Source organism: Centropristis striata, chromosome 20 (genome assembly GCF_030273125.1).
Source record: "Centropristis striata isolate RG_2023a ecotype Rhode Island chromosome 20, C.striata_1.0, whole genome shotgun sequence".
NCBI lineage: Eukaryota > Metazoa > Chordata > Actinopteri > Perciformes > Serranidae > Centropristis > Centropristis striata.
Window position 1 is genome coordinate 5,372,061 of NC_081536.1, and position 26,834 is coordinate 5,398,894.

At 40.0% G+C, this 26,834-nt stretch overlaps 1 protein-coding gene across 3 annotated transcripts; it reads right to left on the bottom strand.

Annotated features, from left to right (window-relative positions):
- Positions 1–487: 487 nt before the first annotated feature.
- On the bottom strand, positions 488–25,724 carry lrrfip2 (leucine rich repeat (in FLII) interacting protein 2). 3 transcript variants are annotated; one of them, XM_059359079.1, is made up of 27 exons: positions 25,559–25,724; positions 23,834–23,983; positions 17,189–17,275; positions 16,681–16,740; positions 16,039–16,089; positions 15,857–15,895; positions 15,578–15,646; positions 14,188–14,235; positions 14,030–14,095; positions 13,694–13,783; positions 11,555–11,611; positions 11,116–11,169; positions 10,899–10,955; positions 10,322–10,393; positions 9,347–9,460; positions 8,887–8,928; positions 8,424–8,555; positions 7,938–8,009; positions 6,350–6,520; positions 5,900–5,992; positions 5,415–5,507; positions 4,612–4,713; positions 2,473–2,605; positions 2,086–2,256; positions 1,599–1,678; positions 1,394–1,498; positions 488–1,308 (listed from the first exon to the last, which is right to left on the bottom strand). In XM_059359079.1, the coding sequence occupies exons 2-27, from the start codon at positions 23,921–23,923 to the stop codon at positions 1,198–1,200; spliced, it is 2,259 nt and encodes a 752-aa protein (XP_059215062.1). In that variant the 5' UTR covers positions 23,924–23,983; positions 25,559–25,724; the 3' UTR covers positions 488–1,197. The 3 variants fall into 3 exon arrangements, with proteins under 3 accessions (XP_059215062.1, XP_059215059.1, XP_059215060.1); XM_059359076.1 differs by lacking the exons at positions 4,612–4,713; positions 5,415–5,507; positions 9,347–9,460; ... (9 more) ...; positions 16,039–16,089; positions 16,681–16,740; XM_059359077.1 differs by lacking the exons at positions 4,612–4,713; positions 5,415–5,507; positions 7,938–8,009; ... (10 more) ...; positions 16,039–16,089; positions 16,681–16,740.
- Positions 25,725–26,834: the final 1,110 nt, after the last annotated feature.

Genomic DNA, 26,834 nt, shown 5'->3' on the forward strand with positions numbered 1-26,834 from the left:
TTCAAATTAATTTTGTTTTTCAAAAATAATGACTTAGTATTATAAAATGACTTAATCTAAAATATTTTTAATGACTTCATATCTAAAATATTTAAATGACAAATTATTTTGTTTCCAAAATGACTTAATATCTAAAAATATATTTTAAATTACTTAGCATTTCAAATGGTTTATTTAAAAAAATTATGATGATAATTTGTATTTTAAAATGAGTTAATCTTAAAATATTCAAATGACTTTAAATCTAAAATATTTAAAAAATGACATTGTATTTCAGTCAAATGATTTTGTGTTTCAAACTAATGACTTAGCATTAGAAAATGACTTAATATCTAAAAATATTTTAAAAATAATGACTTTGCATTACAAAATCACCTTATAAGTATTATGATAATGACTCAGTATGTGACAAACAATACAGATTTGAAAAGCAGTAAAAAGCAAAACTGCATCCTGAAAAAAGAAAAGATTCACATTGTACACACGGTTCTGTAAATTACACATTTATTTCAAGAAATCTTTTAAATATTTGAAAAATTTCAATGAAACCGCAGCAGACACAGTTGGTTCTACATATTTTCAAATAATGACTGCACCTTTTTAAATACATCATTCTGTACCTGTTAAAACGATTATTTCATTTCATTGCGCGGTGCGGTGCGGACCCCCAGTCTCCTAGTGTGAAAAGGCACTTCACTGTGTGAGGGGAAGCTGGGAAGGTGCGGGGCCGGAGCAGCCGTGAGGGGTTGAATAGTTTAAAAGCATCATTATACTCATTCATGCAACTTATCAAAAAACAAAAACAAAAAAAAAACAAAAACAAAAGTACAGCCAAGCACCCAGCCACAGAGAGAAAATCTCAGGGATAACATGATGTAGTACAAAGCTCTGAAAAATTAAGTAGTGACTTGAGAAATGTCCTCAGATTTATCTCCCAGCAACTTTATAGTTTTATTAGTTAAGTTTCTGAGTCATTCCTCCAAAAACACTGGCAATGAAACTGCTTCCGGTCTAAAAAAACAAGACAGTTCAGTTTCTTGCCTGTGCTACAAGTTTCTTTTTTCTCTCAAAGTGTTTTTGGTTAGCTACAAATCTCAAAGTGTTACAGCTAAAAATGGAAATGTGCTCCAGACGCAGTATGGCAGTCAGAGGTCTGAGGTGCGAGTTTAAGGGCTTCTGTGGTGACGCTGCCTTGCCTCACTGCTGCGACAGAAGGGCGTTCCTGTTGGCCTTCATCTTCTCAAGGCGCTTTACTAGGTGGTTGTTGGTCATCTCCATCTCCTCGATCTTATCTAGAGCTGTGCGCAGCTGTGGGGGAACACAGGAGGAGAAGTTATACTCAGCATTCTTTATCTGCTGTTTTATATTTTTAAAAGAAAGTTCAAGTCTTTACCTCTCTTTGAAGTTTCCGTTTTTCCGCTTTAAGTTCGTCTTCTACTTTCTCCGAGCTATCTGCTGACGCCTTGTACCTGGACACTTGACCTTCAAGTCTGTTAATCTGGACACATAAGAATACAATTTAATGAATTAGTTTTAAAAAAAACTCTGTATTACATTTTAAGCATTTCAGTTTATCGAGACATTAAGTGTGAACTTACATTTTGTTCCATTGTACCTATTTCCTGTTCTGCCTTAGAAAGCTTGAATTTATATTCACTAATCTGTCTGTTGGCGTCTCCTACAGAGAAAAAAACAAACCAGTGAGCAAGTTTGACAATAAAAAGAATTATTATTCAAATATTTTTATTGGCTTTTTATGCTGAAAACAATCAACAAGACCGCAAACAGCAGTCACAAATATATGGACAATAAAGCCACAACAATAACATAAACATATACGTATAAAAAAGTTAAATGTATATTAAATGTATATTATTATAATGATAATAATAACAATAATAAAAACAACAATAACAAAACAAAAATAATAAATACTAAAAGTAAAGAGTACAAATTCTAACCCATTACAGACATTGTGAGTCAATTAAGTAGTAGTCTCAGTGTCCCTAGCCGGGAATTCTAAATTGAAACAATAAAAAGAATACCAAAAGTCTGTGTCGATAGATAATTATGAGGCCGACTTACTCTGCATCTCGATAATGTGCAGGTCTGTACCGTTCTCCATCCTCTCCCCGTCTGTGAATGCACTGTCCATCTTTGAGTGCTTCTGTCTCTCCTCCTCCAGCTGATTCTTCAGCTTCCTGATCTGAGCCAACAGTTCATCTTTCTCCTCTGCCAACTTCCGTAGCCTGACATCTGCACAGCACATGGAAAACACATTCAGCTGATGGAATTTACCGGAACATGCAGGAGATGCTGACTAGGCACACTGGAAAGTGTTCAACAAGGTTGCGAAAATACACTAAAAAGGGGTCTGTTTTTTCTTAGTACAGTATGTGGTGCCTGTGAAAACATGCCTCATCAGATCCATGTAAGCAGCTCACTGGGACAGAAGGAACACACAAGACTTACCCAGTGGGCCCTCTCCTGCAGACTCCAGCACCTGGGCGGCCTCCTGGGAGACCACGGTGATCCCTGAGGACAGAGGCTCGTGGTTGACGTCTCCGTTTGGTGTGCCGTCTGGGATTATGACTAGCCCATGTTTCTGTGGTGGAGAGAACACACGTTACTAAGGGCCGACTCCACTTTCTCTATTAAAAAAGCACCTCAATAATGGATAAAGCTCCTTCTAAGGCTCAATGGCGAAGGGTGATACTTGAATATGTTGCTTTGGACTATCTGACATGTAGACTGCACAGCAGGGATGATGTTTTTCGTAAAACATGGGAACCCTTTTTGTCATATATTGGTTTGAATATCTCTACCATTCTTGCAAGAGGGTTGGTATCGTAGCTGAGAATGCTCTGCCTTGTAAGTGACACCCTACCGTTTAATTGATATGTTTTTGTTTCTGGTTACCTTTCTTTGATCATGTGAATGTATCATGCATGGCAGTGCACACTTGGTTTGTTTTACTTGCTTATCCTATTTGTGTAGGATGACTCCTGAATCTCTCGCCTAAATCTGAATTTAAATATGTATGTGAGCCAAATGTATGTTTTTTGTTTTTGTCATGTATGTGTTCCTGTTTTGTCTTTTGAAAATCTAATAAACATATATTTAAAAAAAAAAAAAAAAAAGCACCTCACAGTACACAGGATATGCATGCATTTTTTTTATACAACGTACTGTAAAGTCAGTTTTCTGTGGATGTTAAAACGTAGGGTTGCACCATACATTGGTAGCTGATTTCTACTGGCTGACAAGCAAGAACATTAAATTATTTGTTGTTGTTCGGCTAATTTAATTTCAGTCGATATTTATGTCTGATGATGTGGGCCATGGCTGCAGCCCAGCGACGACACTTGAGCATTCAGTTCTAAGTGATTTTTGCCTCTCTCCTGTTTCTCTGCCAGTCACTGCCAGTTGAGGTTATATTTTACTGAAGCCAAGTAAAATACTCAAGAATCTGTCAGTCAGGGAGACCGCACGAGCAGTTCATCAGTTGACCGAGCAGAACATGATCTTGTAAAAATGTTACTACTTCGACCACGCTGTTCGCAGCCAACTCCCTGTCCCCTCTGACCCACAGACAGGGGGCTGAACACAGCCATACAGTGCTCGTTATGCTAACAGCACATTGTTATCGTTTAAGAGGATGTAGCAAAGTCAACCGTTGGATTTGAAGCCTCAAGTTTGGCTATTGAGGCGGTCATAATCTTGTTTTTTTTTTAAGCCAGAAGTGACCATATTTGGACGAGAGGGTGGAGGTTTGAAGGAGTGATGTAGATCAACCTCTGCACTCCTGACTTGTCAATCACAAGGTAGCCCCGCCCTAAAGCATACTCTGCTTTATCATCTATTTCACTCTAAATGGGACCATAGTTTACTAAATGAACGTCACACTGTATTGAAGAAGACTTGAAACTAGCGATCGAGACCATAAACTTGTTAGGAAAATGTCAGTGAGACAAGAAATCAAGTTGTGAAGAGTCATCATTTTCTAATAGACTTCTATAAATTCTTAATCTTAATGTCCCTGCAAGGCAATAGAAAAAGAATTCTACTCACTTTCTACTCACTACACCCACTTATTTTCTATAGTCTATGGCTTAAAGTCGCAAACTAAAGACCCCTTTGTCTTCCAACAGCAGGATGTGTAAGGATCTGCCCGATCAAAATAACTTGATTATATTACAAGTCTCTTTTCCAGAAAAGCATTCTGATTTTGATCTATAGTCAGTTGCATGACAGACGTTTTTATCATGTGAACAGACAATAGCAAATGCTAATTATTGACTTGAGAAGTCACCATGTTGACATCCATGTACAGTGTCATTAGATGCATACTCTTTATATACCACAAATCCACCAGTAATTTAATGCACAGTAGTCACAGTCAAGTACAAATGAACATCAACGAAATAGAAAACAAAAAGTCATGAGGAAGTTGTCAAGAAAAGAAAAACAAAGAAGCAATAGCGCAACACAATAGCAGGTTTGACAGCCTAACTGGCTTAGTTCCAACCAAAAGAGAAAGTATAAAGGTTGTTTTTCAGGCCACAAAGTTATTCCTCTAATCACTTTCATTTTTCTTGTGGGACGACCTACCTCTCCCGCTTTGGCCTTCCCCTTGATGTCAGCAAGCTCATCTCTGAGCTCGTCTCTCTCATTCCTAATGCAATCAAAGTACTCTTTCTGCCTCTCTAGGGCCTGGCCACACGGACGAGAAACGAGAAGAGAAGAGGGGAGAAGAGAAGAGGCAGAGGAGAAGTTGGATTGACTCTGGACAGACATGCAACACCACGTGCTACAGCAAGACACTGTCCATGCACAAACAGGCCCTGTGCACATCAGGGACAACAACAAGGACACAGAAACTAACAGTACACACAGATGAGGACAAGGCTGCATGCTGACAGAAGAGGTTATCGGGAAAGGTTAAGAGGTGTGGAAGAACACAGGGAGAGAGTATGTGAGGAGGTAGATCTTTTAGGCTTTGGACTTTGTGAAAACTATGTACGATGCTTCTATTACTGATCTAACAGATTAACTGATCCACAGGTGGAACATGCATGTCATGCCAGAATGTATGGATGATTTTTCTTTTCTTCATGACAATCTTAATAAAACTGTATTTTTTTTTTTTTTAATTTCCACTCCAGGCTTTAACACAGTGCCCGTGCACTTGCATAGTTAGCTGAGGTAATGGATCCAAACTGAAGACCCTGTTATTCAACATGCAAAATTCCAAACTGTGAATGTGAATGGGTCCAGTTATGTGCTAATGCTAAGGGTTTCCATCATGCAGAGACAGCTTGAGAGGCAATAGAGGTGGCTGGGCACTATATCTTAAAGCGCAACCATCTACTGCCTCTCATGTTCTGTCAGAGCACCCCTGTTGGACCTCCTACCCCAATCTTTTTGTCCTTCCAGTTTATCGTTTCCTGCAGGTCAAACACCTCTCTGGTGAGGGCATCTAACTTAGTCTGCATTCGCTGGCTCTCCTGGAGCGGCGGTGAGGTGTAACAAGATGACACAGCACAGGATAGGAACAGAATAGGAAAAAAAAATTGAATGGAACAAAGACAAAAGAAGTGAAAATGCACATAAACACATACAGATACAAAAAATGAGAGATAGGAAGAGGTGAAACAAGGTGAAAAGAGACTGCTCTGAGGAGATAATGCTGAGAAAGGAATGAGGTAGTGCAGTCAGAAGGGACAGAGAGGACCTAGAGGCAGGCCAGTGCCAATCAATCCTTATCAAGTTCCTGCAGAACAGAGCCTCCCTCTGCACGCTGCACAGAGGCACTAACACCATCAAAGTGTTGACAGAATAGCAGTCTGATGTGGTCACGCAGGCAGAAACTGTTTTTCTAATGCAAGGGCAGCCTTACCTCTATAAGCTCGTCTCTCTGGCGGATTCCCTCTTTTAGTTCTTCTTGTTTATGCTGCAAGACTGTACACGTGTGCTTTTGTCTTTCTAGTTCCTGAAACAATAGACAGAACACTTTAGCCACAACATTTCCATATAAATAATTTGTGATTTTAACCCACAAAAAATGTTGCTGTTCTGCAGTTTTTTTTGCATCTCTCTTTGTTATTGATTTGTGTCTCGTTGTGGTCATTTGTGTCTGTTTGTAGTCATGTTTCTTTGTGGTCGTTTTTGTGTTTTTTTGGTCTCTATTTAGTCATTTTATGTTGTGGTCATATTGAGTCTCTTCCTTGTTGGTACGTATCACTTTGATTGCCCTCCCATTGACACTTTGGGCCCCTGGGTCTGTACCCAGTAATCCATCCATGAATAACAAGCTTCAGAACTTTTCTTTAACAGACAAATATTTCACCTTCGACTTATCTTCCAGCTCCCTCTTCATCTCAGACATCTGTTCCTCCATCTCCTCTATGACGTCCTTTAGCGTGTCCACTTGGTAAATGAGGTTGCCTTTGTCGTTGTCCAGCTGCGCGTTCGATACCATGGCTTTCTTATATTTCTCCTCCACCTCTGCAAGTGACTCCTGATAAGGGTGGGAACATGTTAATAAACAGAGTAAACTGGTTTGAAGCACAGCTCACCTACATGCACCAGGTGGGCTCTTTGGTACGAAAACAAGTCGTTTTTGGAGCACATTTAACACACAGGCCAAACAGACTACACACGTCGTTTCTTACTTCTAAGTGTAAGATTAACCCTCTGAACCCCACAAGAAGTTATTGTTGGAATAATAATGGATTAATCATGTGTGACAGATACTTCCATCTGGAAAAATAGTTTATATTTTTTATCAAAATCACTTAATTGTCCATGTCTCACTCAAAACATTAAAACAAAATTGACCATTTGCACTAAGCAGTTCCTGTAAAAAACATTAAAACTCTGTGATTGACATGGCTGAGACCAAGTCATGTGACAAAAACTCAGCAAAACATCTACTGAACTGACGGTAGTTTGCACAGAGCAGAGAGGAGAGGACAAGACACATTTTAATTAAAGGTTGTGAAAACATTAAAAAAAAATTGTTAACACATGTGGACACTTGGAAAATTGTGATTTTTTTTTTATTTTCTTTTAAAAATAAAATATCAAAGAATTCAACTTGCATTTTCTTTTGTTTTAAGTTTTTATGATTTATGGTATTATAACAGTGTTTAACACAAAAGATAGTTTTAAGTTCTCAAAAAAACAGCCTGAAACTGCTTGGGGTTCAGAGGGTTAAGTAAAGGCATTTTCTGTGCCACTTTTTGTGGTATTTTTCTACTTTAAAGAGGTCATTTGGGACTAATAGATGTGGTGCAAGTGGTGACATTGATCTTGCAATGCGTTGAATCACTTTGAGTGAAACAAGGCGATGGTGTGAAAAGGGGATCTGAAAGAGAGAACTACAAGTGAACAACAAGAAAACAAGATGAAGAAAAGTTATCTAGCTAAAGTGCAGCAGCTGTATCAAATTCCACTAAGAACAAGACAGGAGTCAGGTTTGTTAGTAAACTACTCTTATTAATAAAACATTCAGTGGGTCTTTCTAAGAGAACGAGAAGGTGACTGCAGAAATCAGTCAGCCAGAAGGCCGTCCAACACTGTGGCAATGAAAGCCTGGTTGGAAGAGGACTTTCATAATTGGAAACATGACTGTTGTCTGTCAGCAGGTGGAGCATTTTAACTCTTCTTCTTAAAACCAGCTGACTTGAGGGAGTGTCTTCATTCAGGTCACAACCAGTGAGTTGGATCAAAACAGGAAGTGAGGGAAGATCATGCAAAAGGAGGAACATTACGCAATTCACACTGGGAGCACTTAGAGACATGGCTGTGGTGTTAGGAGCTACAGGAGGGGGGTACAGAGGGGGTATGAGTGGGGGGGAGGCGGGGGGAGTTAGTGACGCCATACTGCTCCCAGAGAACAAGAGAAGGCATGCTGTGAGCTCAAGCCCCTCTACCTTCAGCTCTTTAAGCCCCTGCATGTACCGCCCTTCTACATCCTGAATCTGGTCCTTAAGTTCATAGATATCCTGTAGAGCAGATGGAAGGAATGGTTGGGGTGAACCGGGGCATCAAGAGAGGGTGGGGAGGTATCAGAGGGAGATAACAAAGCACCCGTGCTGCCATCTCAAAAACAATCCAGCTGGCATACACATGACCAGCGCACCCAAATATCAGAAAAACATCCATGAAGAAAAACGGTTAAAGCAGACACTTAGAACAGCAGGGAGGCACAACAAAAGAAATGCTGTGGGAGGTTCATATGCAGGAGGAACAGATGTATACAGAAATTGTTACACATGTGGATTAGCATTTATAAGCTATATTATAATGTGATAATGAAAATCTGGAGCTAAAACAAACAATTTAATTTACATGATAGCAGTTTTCATGAGTGTATTAAGTCCTGTGTATGGGAGGGGGACACTGTGTGTACACCTTACCCTAAGTTCACTCAGACTGGTGTCAGGGTCGTAGATGCTACCCGTGTCGGCGCTGCCCCGTCGTGACGAGGTGCCGCCCAGCGATGCCAACGTGGCTGCTGAGAGGCCCGGGGTGGCACAGCGGGAGGATGGCTGAGAACGTAAAGTAACATCAAAGCCCAGTGAGAAAAACATACACAACATCAAACGTGTTATTCAAAACCATCATGTGATACTGCAGAGTGATGCTGCGACTGAAAGTACTGTCACTGTCATGTGGTGCAGTGCATTTTATAAACTTGACAAACAAGCTTGCAATGTCTACAGGCTGTGTATAAAAGCCAGATAATGTTGATGTGCTGTGGTTACATAGCCTAAAATGGCATAAAAATCAATTTATGGCTCAGTGTGTGATTAAACTCAGACTAATGCTTGCCTATATGGATTTTAGTGAAGAATTTGAATGAACAAATGGTGCACTTACCCGACTAAAATCTGAATACTGCTTGTCACATTTTTCATCCAGCTGAAAGAAAGAGAAGAAATATTATAAAAAGGATTAAAGACTATCTTGGGAACACGCATCCTGTGTTGTCATGCTTGTAGCCGTTTTCTCATCTGTAAATCAAAGAGTTAGTCGAGGAGTTAATATGAGTCTGGGATAAGTGCTGCATGTTCACAGATCAGAGTTCAGACCTAAACAAGCAAATGAAACACTGAGAGAACTCCATTAAAGATTTTCTAAGTCCATGCTGCTGCACACCGCATCACCACAGTCACATCCGCTTCAGCTGAACTTTTTCCACTTTATGTATTTATAGTCAATAAAAACACACTGTGGGATGAGATTTGAAAACCAAGTGTTATTTTTAATCATGCATCATTGGGGTTGCACTGCACTGCACTTCCCAGGCCGAGGTTGTGAATTTATTTTAGCCACTTACAGCGTCCAGATCTGGAATGCTCAAATCATCGAGGTCAGACACAATACTGCCCCTTCGGTTGGTGCGGCTGAAATAATCAGCAGCCGACTCGCTAATGTCCGAGAAGTCAGACGACTGCTTACAACACACACACACACAGGGGGGAGAGGATGGAGATAGAGGCACAGAGGCATAGAGGCAGGGAAATAAAGAATAACAGAGAGCCAAAGAGTAAAAATCATCAGAAAGGAAAGAGATAGAAGGAAAGCAATAACATTTAAAGTCAGATGAGATCACTGATCAAGGTCAAGACACTTAACCCTCTGAACCACACAACTGGCCAGCAATTTCGATAGATAGAAAAAAAAACACTAAAATTGTACATTTATCATAGCCAGAAATAGAAACAGATTTAAAATTTCGCCAAAAATAAGCAGTTTGGACAACCCACATCCTGTTAAAAAAATGTCTTGCTCCTCAGCACAACAGGGAAGGGAGCAATCATGTGACAAGTATTCTGGTAAACTTTGACTGCTGCAGGCTTTTTGCACAGAGCAGAGAGGAGTGGTCGAGATGTTGTAAATAGCAGCTTTAAAAATGTAAATATCAATATAATCAATATGTATAGCATGTGGAGTCCATATTTTCCCAGTATTGGTTACACCTGTGGACACTGTTTTATGATTTATTATCACTGTGTTATGCTGCACAAAAAATATTTTTGAGTTCTACCTATTTCCAGCCATGATTGTGCTGTTAACAAAAAGTTGCAGGACTTAAATATTGTAGTGAAAAACAAGGCCACAGTCAGTAAAATGTGACAGGAGCGGTAAAAAAAAAAAAAAACACCCTGAGGCTGCCTGGTGTACAGAGGGTTCAAATGTCTGATTTAAATGGTGCTCTTAAAGCATAATAATATAAAAGAAACAGCTGAAAAGCCATGATTATTAGGTAATAAACTATATTGATAGAACATCATGAGTCCCTACAGCTCACCACACTGTCCCTGCGGCCTCTGCTGTAGCGTTCCTGGGACACGCTGCTGACAGTGTCATCATCTGAAGAAGACTGAGAGGAACACGCACACATACATACAAACACACACATGATGAGGAGCCAAAGTAATGTAGGGTGACTGCATGCCCAAGGCTTTCTCTGACACACACACACTTCTTGTTCAAACAGCAATCCATAGATGTCTAGAAGCAGTCTCTGTACTAAACAGATTATTGGATTACTCCAAAGATTGTAACACTACATGTAATGCCAATTCATGCAATTAGGACAATTTTGTCAAATGCATCAACGGGAGCTAAGTTAGATAAGACAACCTTGCCACAACATCTCAGTCTGCACAGCACTGCACAAGAAATCCTCAATTCACACACTTTAAAATCAACAATGCTGTTCCCTAAAGCAAGCTGTAGTCAGTTTGGTATGGGCGATCAACTTTGTCCCGAAGAGGAGGGAGGACTGGTACTCAGAGGGGGCGAGGACAAGCTTGTTAATAGTGGGCATGTGTGGGGTGTTAGCTGACATCATGCAGGGTGGCGGAGGTTTTTAATGTGCTCACCACAGGGCTACTGCGGGTAGAGCTGGCTCCAGAGGAGTACCAGCTTAATTCAGAGGGCTGAGGATGTGAGGAGGAGGAGGAAAGGGAGGAGGGGGAGAAGGAGGAGGAGAGGAAAGGACAGGGGATTAACATGACGACAAGCCACAGGCAACCGTTAGCTGCTGGGGTGGTGACATTACTGAAATGCTGTTTTCTGACAAACATTCAGAAGACTTACAGCTCTTGAACTGTACCCTGAGCCGTAAAGACCGGTGTCGTCACAAATAGAAGCCTAAAGGGCACATGTGGGAGACAATGCAGGTCTCAGAAAAACAAGAGGAAGCATGAATCTTTGACGCAATAGCTAAGTGGGTTGAGTAGACTGACGTTCTCTGGGCCATGCAGTAAACAGAAACACACTGTATTTTCCAACATTAAGTAGGCCACTTGTTTCTGTGCTCCACAACAAAAAAAAGCCCTGGCTTCACACAAGCTTCTTCCTTATCTGACTGAAGCACAAAACTCTGGCCCCGCCAAGTGCTCAAGAGTGTCCAGGAGCTAAATATAAGCGATCCCAGCCACCCTGGGCATCCTATCAGATGCATGTAACCACAAGAGAGAGGGAATGTCTACTTCTGAGGGCAACTACAGGCATGCAGAGATGGACAGAAACTGACCATGCTGTAGCTGCGAGGCAGCGCTGTGCCAGTGGTGGAGGACGAGGAAGTGGTGGCCTGTCAGAGAGTAGGGGAGCAGGGAAATGTCGGTTTAGAGGAAAGAGGAAAGCTGTAGCAGGATAGCACAATGTGAGGTGGAGAGAGACTAAATAGCTGCAGAAAGTGGAAACAGGATGAGTGTTTTGCTGACACCAAGAGGAAAAGTGTTAAGAGGAGAAGTGAGGTCAGGTGACACAATCTCTGTCGTCTGTTTTAATACTGGTGGAGGAGCACCACCTTTGTCGGTCAGAAAGTGATTTCCATAAATTGAAATGATCACAAGAGCTCTTTCACAGTGGAGAGAGATCTTAATCTCAGGATATATCCACACCATTACCTTTTGTTGTAAAATGCATAACACATGCTATGTTTACGCACTCTACTGCAGCATTTCTGAACCTCTAAACCAAATACCTTTGGAATCAAACTAAGCCTATTTTACTATAAAAACGTTTTTGTCTGAAAAGGGTGAATTCAGAGACTTTTGGAAACAATGACAGACATCCATGTTCTCTTTCTTATTGTGTACTTTCAGTTAGTTAAGCCTATATACCTTTTGTGATTACATCCCTCTTGTCCCATGTCCATGGCTTCTTCTGACAATGTATAATGCTATGAGGTACTACTCTAATATGTCGCTGTAGGGCTGTTTCCACTACCACCCAATACCCAGAATGAGGCAGGTCTCATTCGCCGAAATGCGCCTAATTTGAATACAAGCTGTCCGAAGCGAACTTTTGTCAGGACTTTTTTCGTCCCTGTCGAAGAGCAGGGTCTTTTTCTCCCCTGAAAAAAGCTTGGTTACTGATTGGATAGAACACTAAGCGGGATGTGACGTAGTACTCTAAGCGACGAGAACAACACACGCCATTTGTAAAAGCTGGCGAAGCAGTGTTGTCAACTTAGCGACTTTGTTGCTACATTTAGCGACTTTTCAGACCCCATAGCGACTATTTTTCAAGAAAGCGACTGGAGACAAATCCAGCAATTTTTTCTGGTGTTATTGGAGACTCGTTCTTACTCTTCGTAACGAGCCGCGGTGGTCGGTGGCTCGTTAAGAAGAGCCGACAATGCCAGTTAATTCACAATCACTATGTTTATGATCAGCGGAGACGCTGTGCATAATTAGCCATGCTGCTTTCTTTATGATCAGCTGCTGACGTTGTGCACAGTTAGCGACGGCGGCCACAGTTGTGCCTCCCGTGGCTAATCTGTCGCGTATGTGATCACGGATCACGTTCGGAACTGTCGCTAAGCGATCGAAAACCATATGTCACCTCCGGAGTCTCGTATATCACTCTGGGGGCTAACTTGGAGACACGCAGAGTGAGCGGACTTTTAAGAGGGTGTGGCCTGAGACTTTCGCAGTGGCCACTTTTCCCCCTAGTGGAAACACAGCTTGTATTTTCTTAGCTATAACTCTAATCTGTGTCTTGTCCTTACAGTTCAAAGCTATGGCACAATTGTTTTTTTTTGGTTTAATCGAAACCCTTCCCCCACCAAGTCCGGTGTGTTTAAGAGGTTAATGTTAAAACTAATAAACTTCTGTTTTTTGTATAAACTTTATATTTAATTTGGAACCAGAGTTGTATTTATACTTAGGTACTTTCTGTTGGTCCAAACAAAGAAAACTCTGTTCTTTCTTTTCAACACCGCTGTTTTCCTCTGTTCTGCATTTTTCAATCGCAGAGTAACAATAGCCAATCTGCCTACTGTTTACATCAGCATGTGCATGCTCAGTAAACATGAATGGTCATGATATGCATTTTCAGGTTCTTTTTTTTGATAAAATACTTGGGTGGATGGAGCTTGCTTTTGTCTTAAAACGTGATGTAAAACTTATAATGTTTTAGTGTGGATGTAGCCAAAAAGTCAAGCTTTGGACTCTACACTACACTAGCTACAAAGCTTTGATGTTTTTATGACACAAACAATATCTCTTATTGCAGTTATATAACACGTTTGTTAGGCACATAAATGTCCAATAAACTGTAAATATACTGCTTCAACTGGTTCTGGTTTAACTCTAGTGTCCTCTAACCACATCAGCGTGTGTATAAAAGGCTTAAAAGTTGGATGGCACTGTCAGGGGGGACCAACCCGAGGCTGATAGGTGGAAGTGGAGGACGCAGGCGTTGGTTTGGTCTTCGTTAGGCTGGAGTAGTTCCTTTGATCGTGGTAAAGTCCAGTCTGGAAGGGTAGTAACATAATATGACCTCAAACAAACACTGACATAACATTTTTTATCCTGAGGTGTCAGATTATTCAACACGCCTTGGTCATCATCTGCATGACTTCATAAAACAATGAATATTTAATCTTATCAGGAGGTAAAGTCGATCAACAGTAAATCACTGCAAGCCACTATCATTAGTCTACACTGCCTCCATGCTTGAGGCTGCAGAAGAGACACCAACACTTTGGAGGTAAACTGACCAGCAGGTCCTTCTTCGAGCTGGATGAAGCCTTTTTATGGCCATGCAGGTCATTGTACACAGAACTCTGTTCAGCCCAGAAAAAATATAGACATGTTGACTAGAAGAATAGCGCAGAAGCAGTAATAAAGAGATGATCAACATCACACGGGTACATACAGTGGAGCGGGAAGTCTTGAGGGTGGAGCTAGTGGAAAGGCCGTCAGACTGAAGAGAAAACAGGAGTCACAAGACATATGTTCAGAAGAACATTAAACATCTGAGAGGCTGTTGGGTTGCTGTTAGATCTGCACTGGCAGAACAGATCATGAGTCTCACTAACACCAAGTTAGTTGTTCAACAGGCAACAAGTAATCCAACACACTTTGTCAGTGGCACTCTGTGGTCGCTGTGTGAGCTTCTTAATATGATGCTGTAACCAGTTAGTTCTATGTATCAACAGCTACAAATCCAGATGCTTCCTATGTAAAAACAACTCACGTCCAGGCCATGCTTTCTCCCTCTACCTGTGTGTGTGATGGCTACCTTCGTGAATTGCTGCAGCTCTATCTTTCGACACGTTTAATTTTGATAATGCCTGTCAATAATTGAATGAATAAAAGCTTTGTTAACAGATGAAGGGATTCTCTCCACTAGGGATGGGCATTTGGAAGAAACCTGCCAACTCGATCATCTATAACGTTAACGATCAATTAATCAATTAATTGCTATGTTTTTATACATACTCCAGTAAGTATAAAAACATGCATACATGGGCAAAATAAAAGAGAATAAAAGAGACAGTTCTATGCAAAAGCCTGTTTTGATAATAGACGCTTTTATTTTGGAAGGATGAAAAGAGACTTCCTGTCGATCGGACCACTAACTCAACTGTGATTAAACTGTAAAGATAACATCAAGGAGTTCAATGTTTTATGTTTTAGCCCCCATAGAGGCATGAGGTTCGTTTTCACAGTAATCTTGCATATTTAAATGAAACTCAGTAATTCATACTAGCTAGGTTTGATACAGTAAGCTAGTTTTGCTCAAATTAATACTCTTGTATTTCTGTGTGTTTCATAATTGTAATTCCAACTTTCAAAACTGTAGCTTTATCCAACTTAATTCTCAGCCCATTGGCTTATTCACGTACGGCCGCAGAACTGAACGATCGGCCGTGTTTCAGTTCAGTGGCTACAGAGAAAACTTAAAATAAAAAAATACACAGATTGATTAAAAATTCCACGTAATCAACCAAATTCTTAACGACCATTAATCCATCATTGATTAATTATTACCTATCTCCACAGATAAGCTAGAAGGCTTTTAATTTGAAACAGGAATTGCTGAGTAAAAGATGGATATTTAAATGTTTCCGACATATTCTACAGATAGACATTGAATCTAGAGTGAAAGGTGTAATGTTGCTGTGTGATGTCAATGACTGTCAAAAGGCTATTTAAAATAGATGAAACCCCTAATTTCTAGATGAACTGGTTACATGCTGTGATTCCATTCAATCAGTTGCCAAACTCCACACGAAAAAACATAATGCTCACACACAACGCACCAACAAATCTTTTCTACGGGAACTGGATCGACTCTTAGACCCCAAGTCGCGTACTGCTGATGAGGTCGACTTCAAATGAAAAAACAAAAAAAGCAAACTTTAGGAGGAATCTTCACTCCGCCAACCATTTTATGACGCAAATGAACACCAAATAAAAGAATTCCACCCATTATTTAACAATTTCTTTCTTAATAAGAACAATGGCTTTCACAAATTTGTGTGCCGCTACGAGAGCCTGGTCTTAATAAAACTGGCGGGGATTTATTATGTATTACGCACCCTGTAACTGCGGACTGACGTGACATCATCATCCAGCCCCTGTTGAAGTGGAAACATGGAGTCACAGCAGAAAAGCAGACAGAGAGGAACATGGGTGATGAAAGATTAACTGCAGGATTAAAGGAGAAACAAGAAAGGAAATACAGACAGAAAGAGGGGAAGTGTGTGGGGGAGATACAGACCCGGCGATGACGGCTGCTACTACTAGAGCCTCTCGCTTTTTCTGAGTCAGCCTGGAGTAAGGAAGGAAGGAAAGTTGGGAAAGATTATAGAGTGAAAGTAGAGAGGCTCAATCACGGGGGTGAGTAAGGTCACTGCAACGCTCAACAGTTGCTATGCAAAACCCAAACCATGCAAAACAATTTCTGTCATGTTTATAACCAACTGGATGTCATAAACAATGGCAAATGTTATCCACTTGAGGCAAGATTAATGATATACAAAGCAGCTAATATTGCACATTTTTGTCTCTTCTGTTCTTTTAAAAAGGCAACATAAGAGCACACCATGCATTCAATAGCATCCATCCTTTCTGAAGTAGCTGAGAGCTGGAGGAGTAACACTAAACGTCCAAACCACCTTCTTGCATGCAGTCTCACCCACCCTAAATAAAGTCAAAGGCCAATGCTCGCTCTAAAATACACACAGCCACAGATTACGGTGTCTCCAAAGCAAATACACTGCTGAGACATATTTCCACAGTGAGGTACAGTGTAGTCTGGGACTCAAGTGTAGCTTAATGGTCAGGCTTGACTGGGGCTCAATCCCACACAACAGGCTGTGTTAGTGCAGTGAGAGGCTGCAACACTCTTGCATTTGCCTACCATCCACTGGTGGATCTGACCCCATTTTTTGTTGCTACTGCTGGATGCGTGGTAAGAACGCTGGACAGAGGGAAGAAGTGCCAGGGAAAACATACAATCATACTTCACTTATAACTGCTGAAAATGTGAAAACTTGGTGACATTTACATCAGGAATAGATCTGTTGGTTTCATCTGTGGACATGCAGCACTTTCATTTTTCTTTCTGTGGGTATATGTTTGTGTACGAACCGTGAGATTTATCTAAAAAAAAGTATTTCGAGGCAAAAAGCCAAACAGCTCCTCTGCACCACTGACTATGGAGGCAGATGAGGTGCTTGCAAACACGGAGTCAGTTAATGTAGTAACTGTCCATGTAAAAACAACTGATAAAAAATTAAATAGAGGGGAAAACAAGGCCAATTTATGTGTTCAATCTGCAGTCGATGTGTGCTGAGAGCAGCAGTTATGGGGTATTACATTAGCTTGCTTGATGTGTTGAATGCATCAGTCCACTTTGTGTTATATACCTCTTTCTGCTGCCGTTCAAGTTCCCTCATTCGAATGTCCCTGGCCTCCGCCCGAGCCGCCCTCTTCGCTGCAAGCCTCGCCTCCGCCTGTGAGACACAACATGAACACACTTGTTAGCCATGACTGGAAACTTGTAAAGGTGCCTTTCTCTGAAGACATGCCCAATGAGTGCAAGGAATAAACACAAGGAGTCACAAAGTACAAAATATAAGAAGTGAGCATATCTGGGTATTCAAGATATCAATTTCCTGTAACTGAAAAGAGACGATGGAAAATGTACACATGGGTTGATTCTACTGCATCACAGCTGCTAAAGTGTGGTGGTCAAGGCCAATGACAGCCCAGCTTCTTTCACTAGCTGGAACCTAATTAACCAACACTTTGATGATGAGGGTGACTTTGTGGAGCGCTGCATAGGTACTACACTGTAGTTTATTGTTTAGAGTTATCAAAGGGGATATATTGTGTCCATTTTCTGGTTTAATACTTTCAACTAAAACATGTTGACATCCTTTAATTCTCAAAAAAACTATTTTTCTCATACTGACTGTCTGAGCATACCTGTATCTTTCACTTACAATTAAAATAATAGCTTTAAAGAAAAAGAAAAGAAATACATTTCTGTTGGAAATTTTAAATTCTAACTAATTTCTAGTTTCTGTAATTATACAGTACAGGCCAAAAGTTTGGACACACCTTCTCATTCAATGCGTTTCCTTTATTTTCATGACTATTGACATTGTAAATTCATCAAAACTATTAATGAACACATGTGGAATTATGTACTTAACAAAAAAGTGTGAAATAACTGAAAACATGTCTTATATTCTAGTAAGCAAAGGGTGGTTACTTTGTGAAATAACTGAAAACATGTCTTGTATTTTAGATTCCTCACTTTTTTTGTTAAGTACATAATTCCATATATGTTCATGCATAGTTTTGATGAATTTACAATGTCAATAGTCATGAAAATAAAGGAAAGCGCATTGAATGAGATGCGTGTCCAAACTTTTGGCCTGTACTGTAGTTTCTGGTGTTGTTAAATATTTAAAATTTTAAAGCAAACATGCCTTTGTGGTTTCCTTAATAAAAATGTTTGTTTGGAACGCCTTGGTAGCCGACTGGTTACAGAAAATACCACGTTATCGCAATGTTCCAGGCTCAATTTTGGCTCTGGGACCGTTGTTGCATGTCATACCCTTCTCTCTCCCTGTGTCTGGTCTCTGTCTCTACACTATCAATAAACGTTTTTTAAAATCCTTTATCCTTTGTAGATAAAATATAGATGACAACCAACCTTATCCATTATTGGGTGAGCTATATTAAGGACACTGTCCAGCATAAATTCTTAGCAGAGTTCATACTGTACAGTGTGCCCTAGTTGACCAGTTTCGCATGTGAGTCACAGCCCTGTAGTTCTGTCCAGATTGAGTGCTTCAGATGCCTCATCGCCAACAACATGTGCTAACCATCAGTTTCAGGAGGGCTGATTTAAAGGCCTCGTGGGGTACATGCCAATTGTACGCAAACAAACTGACAGAAGTACAGAATCAAGAGAAAACAAAGTGAGTCACAAGCGTGTTATTCTGCTCAGTCGCTAAACATGGAAGTGATTTCACAATTTCCAACTAACTGAACCAAGCACAAACAAGTCTAAGTCAAAGCCAAACTGACTCCAGTAAACTCTCCTCTGGGGGGAAAAGTTAGAACAGTCATCACACAATTTGCCCCCAACTGAGTCAGACTATGAACAGGAGCTAATTTTACAGAGTACCTCAGCAGAAGGAGCTAATTTAGGCGAGCCCCTACACAGCCCTGACGCGTCATACAGGTGACTACGTAGACTATCCTTCCATTACGTCTATAATACCAATTACATTCTGTACATACTCTGAAACTGAACAGCCCACCAACAAAGAATGGCACACTTGCTCAGGGAGCCTAGCCCTTTATCTCTGACTAAAAGACAGTCCATAAATACAGCGTGTGGTGTGTACTGTATCTCACTGCAGACAAACACTGTCAGCATTCCAGCAATTTCTTATCTGCACTGCCAGAATAGAGGGCCTGTGGGTATAGGCTATTCCTGTTTCAATACTCGCCTGGAGAGAACAAACACTGTTTTATAATAACACCGAATACCACCTGAATTGTGGTTCTTTTTGCCTGTACACCTACTGCTGTGTGAAAGTAACGTGTTAAACCTAGTTTTAAACACGACACTTGTGGGTGAAACTCAGGTAGACAACAGAAGGAGGAAGTCACCTGTATCCAGTTGGACAGAACATAGTTCATCTTAGTATAATAAGATACCTGTTAAGATACCTTCATTTAACTTACATTAACAAACTGAAAAATGCGCCTTTTCTAGTAGCCGCAATACACAAATCTTCATCATCACTAAAAAAATATGAACAAAGGAATATCAAAAAGTTATGTGTGATTCTTTTGTGTGAATAAGTTGATTATTTGTTTCCCAAACTGCATGCCAAACCCACGAACACTTAGGGTTAAGTGCCATTTTTTAAACATATATGCAATGTTGGATATTTTTGTAACCATTTGTTATGGCCACAATGTCATCTGATGGTCTGTACAATGAGATTTTGTACAAGGTGAAAAAGGAAGTAAAGTTGTGAGTGTATGTAGAGAGAGCAAGAGAGACGGCTGGCCCTGTGCTCTGCACCTGTTGAGCTGTCTGACAGTATGACCTGCTCTGCACAGCAGCACAGCTGAGCTCTCTGTCTCTGTCCTATCTATAGCCTGGCCCATCCGGCCCCAGCTCTCTGACGGCCATATTATGGGACTGGGAGAGTAACCTGAGCAGCAGAAGTTCACCATCAAACACACCTCCAGCACTCTGGGCAGTAAGAGTCCAGCCATCCACCATGAGATCACCTGGAGGGCTCCCAACACCGAGTATACAGTGAGCTTATGAAAAAAAACCCAGCTACACTGTAATAAATTATTCTGTAGTCATTTCATTTGACTTAATATATTTGATAAAATGTATTAAATATAAATGTGTCCTTGATTTTTAGGCAGTTGTTTAAGTAACTTTAATATAAAAATGTTTGAGATAGAATCTACTTATTTTTTATCACATTAAATATAATCTTTATGTGTTTGTAATTCTAAATCAAGAGAATTTTGAATGAATCCAACACAATAGAATTAGTCGGTTTTTAATTGACACGTAACACTTCCTGTTAAGTTGTTATTAACTCAACTTGTACCGTAGTAAGATTTAATAAATAATATTGCGTGCAATCTGTTGCCTCAATTTTATTGAGTAGCAACTGTTTATCTTTTTTTTATATTGTATAACCCAAACTATTAGGACTGACTTTGAGTAGTAAAAACACATTTCAGAGTTTTAAGTTCACTCCAACAAGCATTTCCATTTAATGTAACTTTATACTTCTACTTCACTACATTTTGAGGCAAATATTGGACTTTTTACTCCACTTTTTTGCAGTGTAGTACCCCATATTAACAATTAATACAAAAAATGAACAGAATAATCAAAAATGAAAACAAACTACACAATATTAATAATTAAAACTGACGTACGTTTAGTGTCCAACAAGTAATGAAACTAGAGTGGCACTCTGATGAGAGCTCAGACCTCTGCCAAGGTTGAGTTGTGGTGTCAATTGTGCATTCACATGCTTCTACGTTGTTCTTCTGACTTTGATGTGTAGCATGGATGCTACAAAGATATTATAATTTATGCTCAGTGTTTAAACAAGAGCAAAGTAAACGGATCAGGTGAACCTTGAAATATGACCAGGAAATTCATCTTCCCAATTATTCTGACAGTGCACAAATACCTCTTCAAAGTTAAAAGTGACAATAATTTGGGTACCCGCCCCATGATTTCGGATACTTTCCAAAATATAATGGGTTGTTTTGATTTGATGCCATGCCAAACCCTCCCTCCTATTGCTGCATTTATGATCACAAAACTCCAGGAGTATGAAATAAGCTTGCTAAGGTATATTAAATGGAAGGTGCTGATATGGAACAGAATTCTCTGGACATCCTTAAAAATACATAAATGCAAAATTTGAATTTGCAATAATCCCTCGCAGTTTAAGCAACAAACACACAGCTTATTGCCAAGTCAACTTAATAATTCCCATCATTATAACCATCAAAAAGCAAGCAAAAAAATACACATTAGTCAGCTTTAAATACAGGCCTGTACAGTCACTCTAGGTGCACTAAACTGCTTTATGTTATGTAAATGACTAAGCTTTGGGTCTCTTACAACATAAAAATGACATCAGGCTTGTTGTTAAAAATGATAATGGCTTGCGTCTCGTCTAATACAACAACAACATGACATTTTAAATGAACAAAATACAACGAGCATTAAAAAGCTTGCATTATTACCAGCTGTTGACAGACACAGAGGTGCGTGCTTTGTAGTCTGCTGTCTAAACAGCCTCCTAACAATATACAGGAAAAGGAAAGTGCAGCACTTTCCATCGCATTAATGACTTGTTGATATCACAAATGAATCACATGAACTATGAACTATAGCTTCCACACCAACACACACCCTCTGTACACTGAGGAAAGTCAATGATTGCCTTGTTCAAGAACCATTAGCTCCCTTAGATCCCTTAGAGCCTAATCTGAGGGACAACAGGTATGAGATGATCCTCTAATTCTAACACTTGGCCACTGTCAGATTTCGAAGCAAGCTGCTGGTATTCAAAAGGACTGACTGCCCAGTAATGTAAGAGGCCTCAGAACTGCGCTGGTGACGGTGCAGGCTCAAATTCACAGTCAATCTCAGCAGTGATCCGTGCCAAGCACAGGCAGGCAGGCTGTAACTTTTCTTAACCAGGCACAGACAACACGAGGCAGAAGCTGCAGTGTTTTGAAGATTTGTTTGGGAGGGTGGTGATGTGCAACAAGTTAAACAGTGACCCCTTGAGCTCTCTGCACAGTTGATCTAATCTCTGCTTTGCTCCACAAAGAGATTCAGATTTAGGACCTGACCGGGAGGGTCAGATGACTCATGTTTCTATGATCGGCCTGCATGACTATAAAGAGCGCAAATGGAGCCTTGTGCTTAGTGCCCAAGAATGAGGCACTGCACAGATGAAGCATTCTTAAAATGGGCCAAGGGAAATATTTCTGAAAAGCCTTTTTGCCATTTCTACCTGTAAAAGCAATAAATCACTTCAAAAGAAGTCTTTACAGAAAATCTGCAAACAATGTGGCTTTTTCACCTCTGTCTACCAAACATAGAAGACCATTACACGCTGAAAGCTGATCTTTGCATTTCATGTTGTTAGCCACCTCAGTCAGGAAAAAAAGGTAAAGGAATGGCAGCCCTGCTGTGGAACAAAATGGAATAATCCCAGGGCATGTCGTTACAGGCTAGGCAGCTTTTCTCCTCTGCCCGTGTTTTCCCCCCTCCAAACGAAAACATTACAAGTCAAGTCAATCTCTCTGTGGTCCAAAACCAGCTGTCTCCACTCGCTTGAGCTGAAACACATATTAACTAGCAGAAACTGAATATCTGCATTAAAGTATGTGCTTCAGAGGCCCATTCACTGACGCAACATAACCATAATTTATTGCATAATAGATACATGTTGACTAAACACCTGGTTGTAGAATGCTAACACATGACGATTTATCTGCCCCGTTGCACTGTGCATTTAAATCTGAATCTGCTCCCAATATTCAAGAGATCTATCCAAAGCTTTTGTCAAAACAACATGTCCTTAAAGTCAAGTCATGTTAAACTGGAGAATTATTCAGTTAACTTGAGTATCATCAGAACTGCTTATATTTACCCCATCTGTTAAATCAATTTAACATATTTTTGCCCCTCTTTTTACTACTTTCAATATATCATTGTAATGAATACTCTGGTTCAAAAGAACACTAAAATCATTAAGGATCCACTGATGTTTGTAATATACAAGTACAGCTGAATAATGTTCACACTCTTTAGAAAAACAAATTACTCAGACATGCTCAAGAACAAACAATGGTTTCTGCAAACATTGGCAAAAACATAACAACATTAAAGAAAGTGCAAACATGTCCATGTTTTTGCAATCTATTCATTTGACTTCTTTCTAATTTAATTTCATGAATAACACTTTTCTAGAAATGTATCATATATTTGAAAATAATATGACTTAAAGCTATGCAAAGCATGCTTTTCTATGTAGAATATTATTGAAATGCATGTTTAGGTAGTGATAATGGAACAACATGTACAACAGGTGAAACAAAAAGCCTATTAGTATTTTTTAAGCTTTGGCAATGCCTCCTATATGGGTTTTAGCTTAAAAGGTCTCAGTGCAGTGTCAGCCAATCATAAGTGCTGATAATGGTTTCAACAGTTGAGTCATGTTTCCTTTATATTAATATGTGATGGTGCAGCTTTACAGATTAACAACATCTGAGACTGACAAATCAATCTGTTAACTATTTTTAAAGAGCACATTACCTTGATTAGGAAGAACAAGACAATTTGAGCTGGATAAAATCATATTAGCATTGACTAATCAATGCATGAATGGAGCAACATAGGAATACTATAGCACAGATCCATTCCAGTTTGCCCCAAAATGGAAAGACAGGTTTTAAGTGATGGAGTTTAAACTTACCTCCCGTGCAATACTACTCAAAGCTTCATCCTCTGCTGAGAACCGGTCTTTCAGCGGGGCACGCTTTCTACCAGAGCCTTGTGTCCCCATGTTGCCTCTGCAACTGATGTTGTGTAAGCCCAGAAAATACACAAAACTGTATGTAAATACCTACAGGAAAAAAAGACAAAAGAAACTTGTTTTACTGGCCTGTATACAAAGCCAATTGTTAGAATAATATGACATGTGCATTCTCCCGTTTCAACTACATTATATTGTTTATGGTTTGAGCCCTCTAATCTAACTAACAGCCTATACACTCCCCATCTCTTTCTTCCATTCCTGCAAAAACAGACAGTCACTCATGTATAGTGTCTACAATGGCTTTGGATAAGCACGTGTAGCTGACGTTAACCAGCCTTAAAGTGGCATGCAGGACCACTGCTGCGTTATAAATCTGCATTTTAACACATCATTCCAATAATCTGAAACCACCGTGTTCACTGATGAGGCTTGCATTGGCTGGTATAAAAGTAACCATTTTCATTAACACGATTTTATGTATTTGATGGACATCCAGACAATACCAAAGTTAACAGATCACACAGACAAAGGAGCACTATAGCTGGCTGGTAAAGACTGAGGGGGGAAAACGCCTAGTTTAGGACCTGAATGAGTCAGAAGACCCAAGCGAGGCATGAGCACTCCTCAAAGACGTTTGATGATCTGAACCCCGGGGATCCAAGACTTAAAATCCCCAGCCTGACCACCTCAGAAACGCTGGCTAACAAATCAATGAAAGCGGAGAATCCTTTGTCAATTGATAACAGGATAGGTTACTATTAATTAGTTTGCGGTAATCAACCAACTTCTGCTAACTCACCGACACGTTAAGATTACTCGAACAGTCATGCAACCACTAACAAAGCTGGCATTACAGTAAATATACCAGGGATGGGCAACTGGAGGCCCGGGGGCCGCATACTGCCCTTACCCTCACTTGAAGTGGCCCTCAGTACAACTACATGCATTTGAGCATGAAATCTTAAAAGTGCTGTGTAAAAATGCACAAAATTACTTCTTGCAATTAAAGTTATTTTTCATTTGCTAAAAACCTATGGTATTCCTATTTATACTGTTATACATGCATTTGAGCATTAAATATGTTAAGTTACTGCACTGTTAACATATTTAAAATTGTCAAAAATCACATCTGGTTAAGTGCAAGGTCCTATAGGTGGCCCTGTGGTAGTGTCCATGAAAAATTTTGGCCCCCTCCAGCATTTAAGTTGCCCATCCCTGAAATATACCATGTCCATTAGGGGAAAACAGATAGTAACTACCTTAGCTTAGTTAAAGCGATAGTGACGTCATTATACTACCCTGTTAGCTAGTCAGCCAATTAAACTAACGTTAACGTTGACTAGGGTTAGCCAGCTCAATGGGAAGCTAACTAGGAGCGCTAACTAGCATTTCGTCCAATCGAAATTCTCATTTAAAAGTTAGCTACCCCTTCAAGGTTCTTCCTCGGCACCCACTGAAGCTAGCGCTTTATAAAAAACAGCCCTATCCACGCGTCCTTTCCACACCAATGACCCCCAGCACCGACGACAATCTGTGGGATCCTCGGCTAGCCTTAGCTGGGTAGTTAGCTTCGGGGCTAACCTCGACTCTCCAGAGAGGCAGACAGGGCAAACTGGCACTGATCCTCCCGTCATATTTCCCACCACAAAAATATAACGTTACCTTCGCGACACCTTTAAATAACCCGCGATACTGCCAGGGTGTTGTCTCTTTTCTCCTGGAGGTTTAGGAGAGAGCCATTCGGCTTCTCTTCAGAGATTGGTGGTGTTTTTGTCCACACTGACAGCTGTCATCAGTCCGCCTTTCCACCGCTTTCCACTGCCCTCCTCACCCAGTTTCCCCACACACTGGTTAGCTCCAAAGGTCCCGGATGTTGGGAAAAATTAGGGTGTGATGCTGCCTTCACGGGCCGTCAGACAACCAGAATGCCAACTGGGAGAGAGTAGGTTTTCCGTTGAGTGATAATTAATAGGTCTGGTATAATAAGAAGTGACTTTCCAGGACTCGGCTTTTAGGGGCTGAGTGCGTGGAAATTGTTTAACTCTCTGGAGTCTATCTATTTATTGAAAATACACATGTTTTATTTACAGTAATGACTTTATTTATATATGATATGTAGACAAGCTGAGAAAGCCAGTTAAAGTGTAATCATAGGAGCTTTCACAATGTGCCATTTATGTTTCTAGATCATTTTTGAAATGTGAATTTTCTTTCTACAATGAAAACTATTACTATTTTTAATTCACATGCAAATAGACTGTTTTGTAGTTTTATTTTTTTTTCTGCGGTTTTTGTGTCTATAAATTGTAATAAATAAAAATGTTACATTTCCATAAACACCTGTGTCTTTTGTTGTATTTTGGGTTCCTGGCAGCTTTATACTTTGTTAATTAAAATAAAATGAAATATCTGACTGATAGTCAAGTTTGTGTGGAGAAAAAGGAGCCATGCATGTGATGTAAGAACAGACTGAAATATGCTAAACAGAGACAGAAATGACGGCATAGGAAGTTGACGAATTTGAACCAAAATCTCCTGGAGGTTTAAACAAGTAATGACGCAAACTGCTGGTATAACTGACTCCTAACATAAATACCCTACTGTAAAGCACTGTTTCTTCTTTCTGTCAATCAGGTTTTGGTTCTATTCCGCCCACTAATCCGCCTATGCATAATAATTCTTAAAGCTAAAACTGTCGATGCAACTGAGTATTCTTAAATAAGAAATATATTCTCTGAGTACAAACAGTTTGAAGCCTTGGTAACTTCAAAATTTATTATAAAGATTTTTAGAAATCTTTGCATGCCATGAACAAAACCACGCAACAGAAGCTGACCAATTATAAACTAACAACTTGGAAAATGACTGGAAAATTATCAATATTTCAAATAATATTTCAATAATATTGTACATTTGTTATAATCACCCCTGCATGTTG

Bases quoted from the DNA above. Each gene is read 5' to 3' on its own strand.
- lrrfip2 (XM_059359079.1), bottom strand. From the start codon at position 23,923: ATGGGGACACAAGGCTCTGGTAGAAAGCGTGCCCCGCTGAAAGACCGG. The intron at 10,394-10,898 runs GTGAGCACATTA...TGTTCCTCTCAG, and splicing joins CTACCCGCAGTAGCCCTGTG to TCTTCTTCAGATGATGACAC. The intron at 8,010-8,423 runs GTAAGGTGTACA...TCTGCTCTACAG, and splicing joins CCAGTCTGAGTGAACTTAGG to GATATCTATGAACTTAAGGA.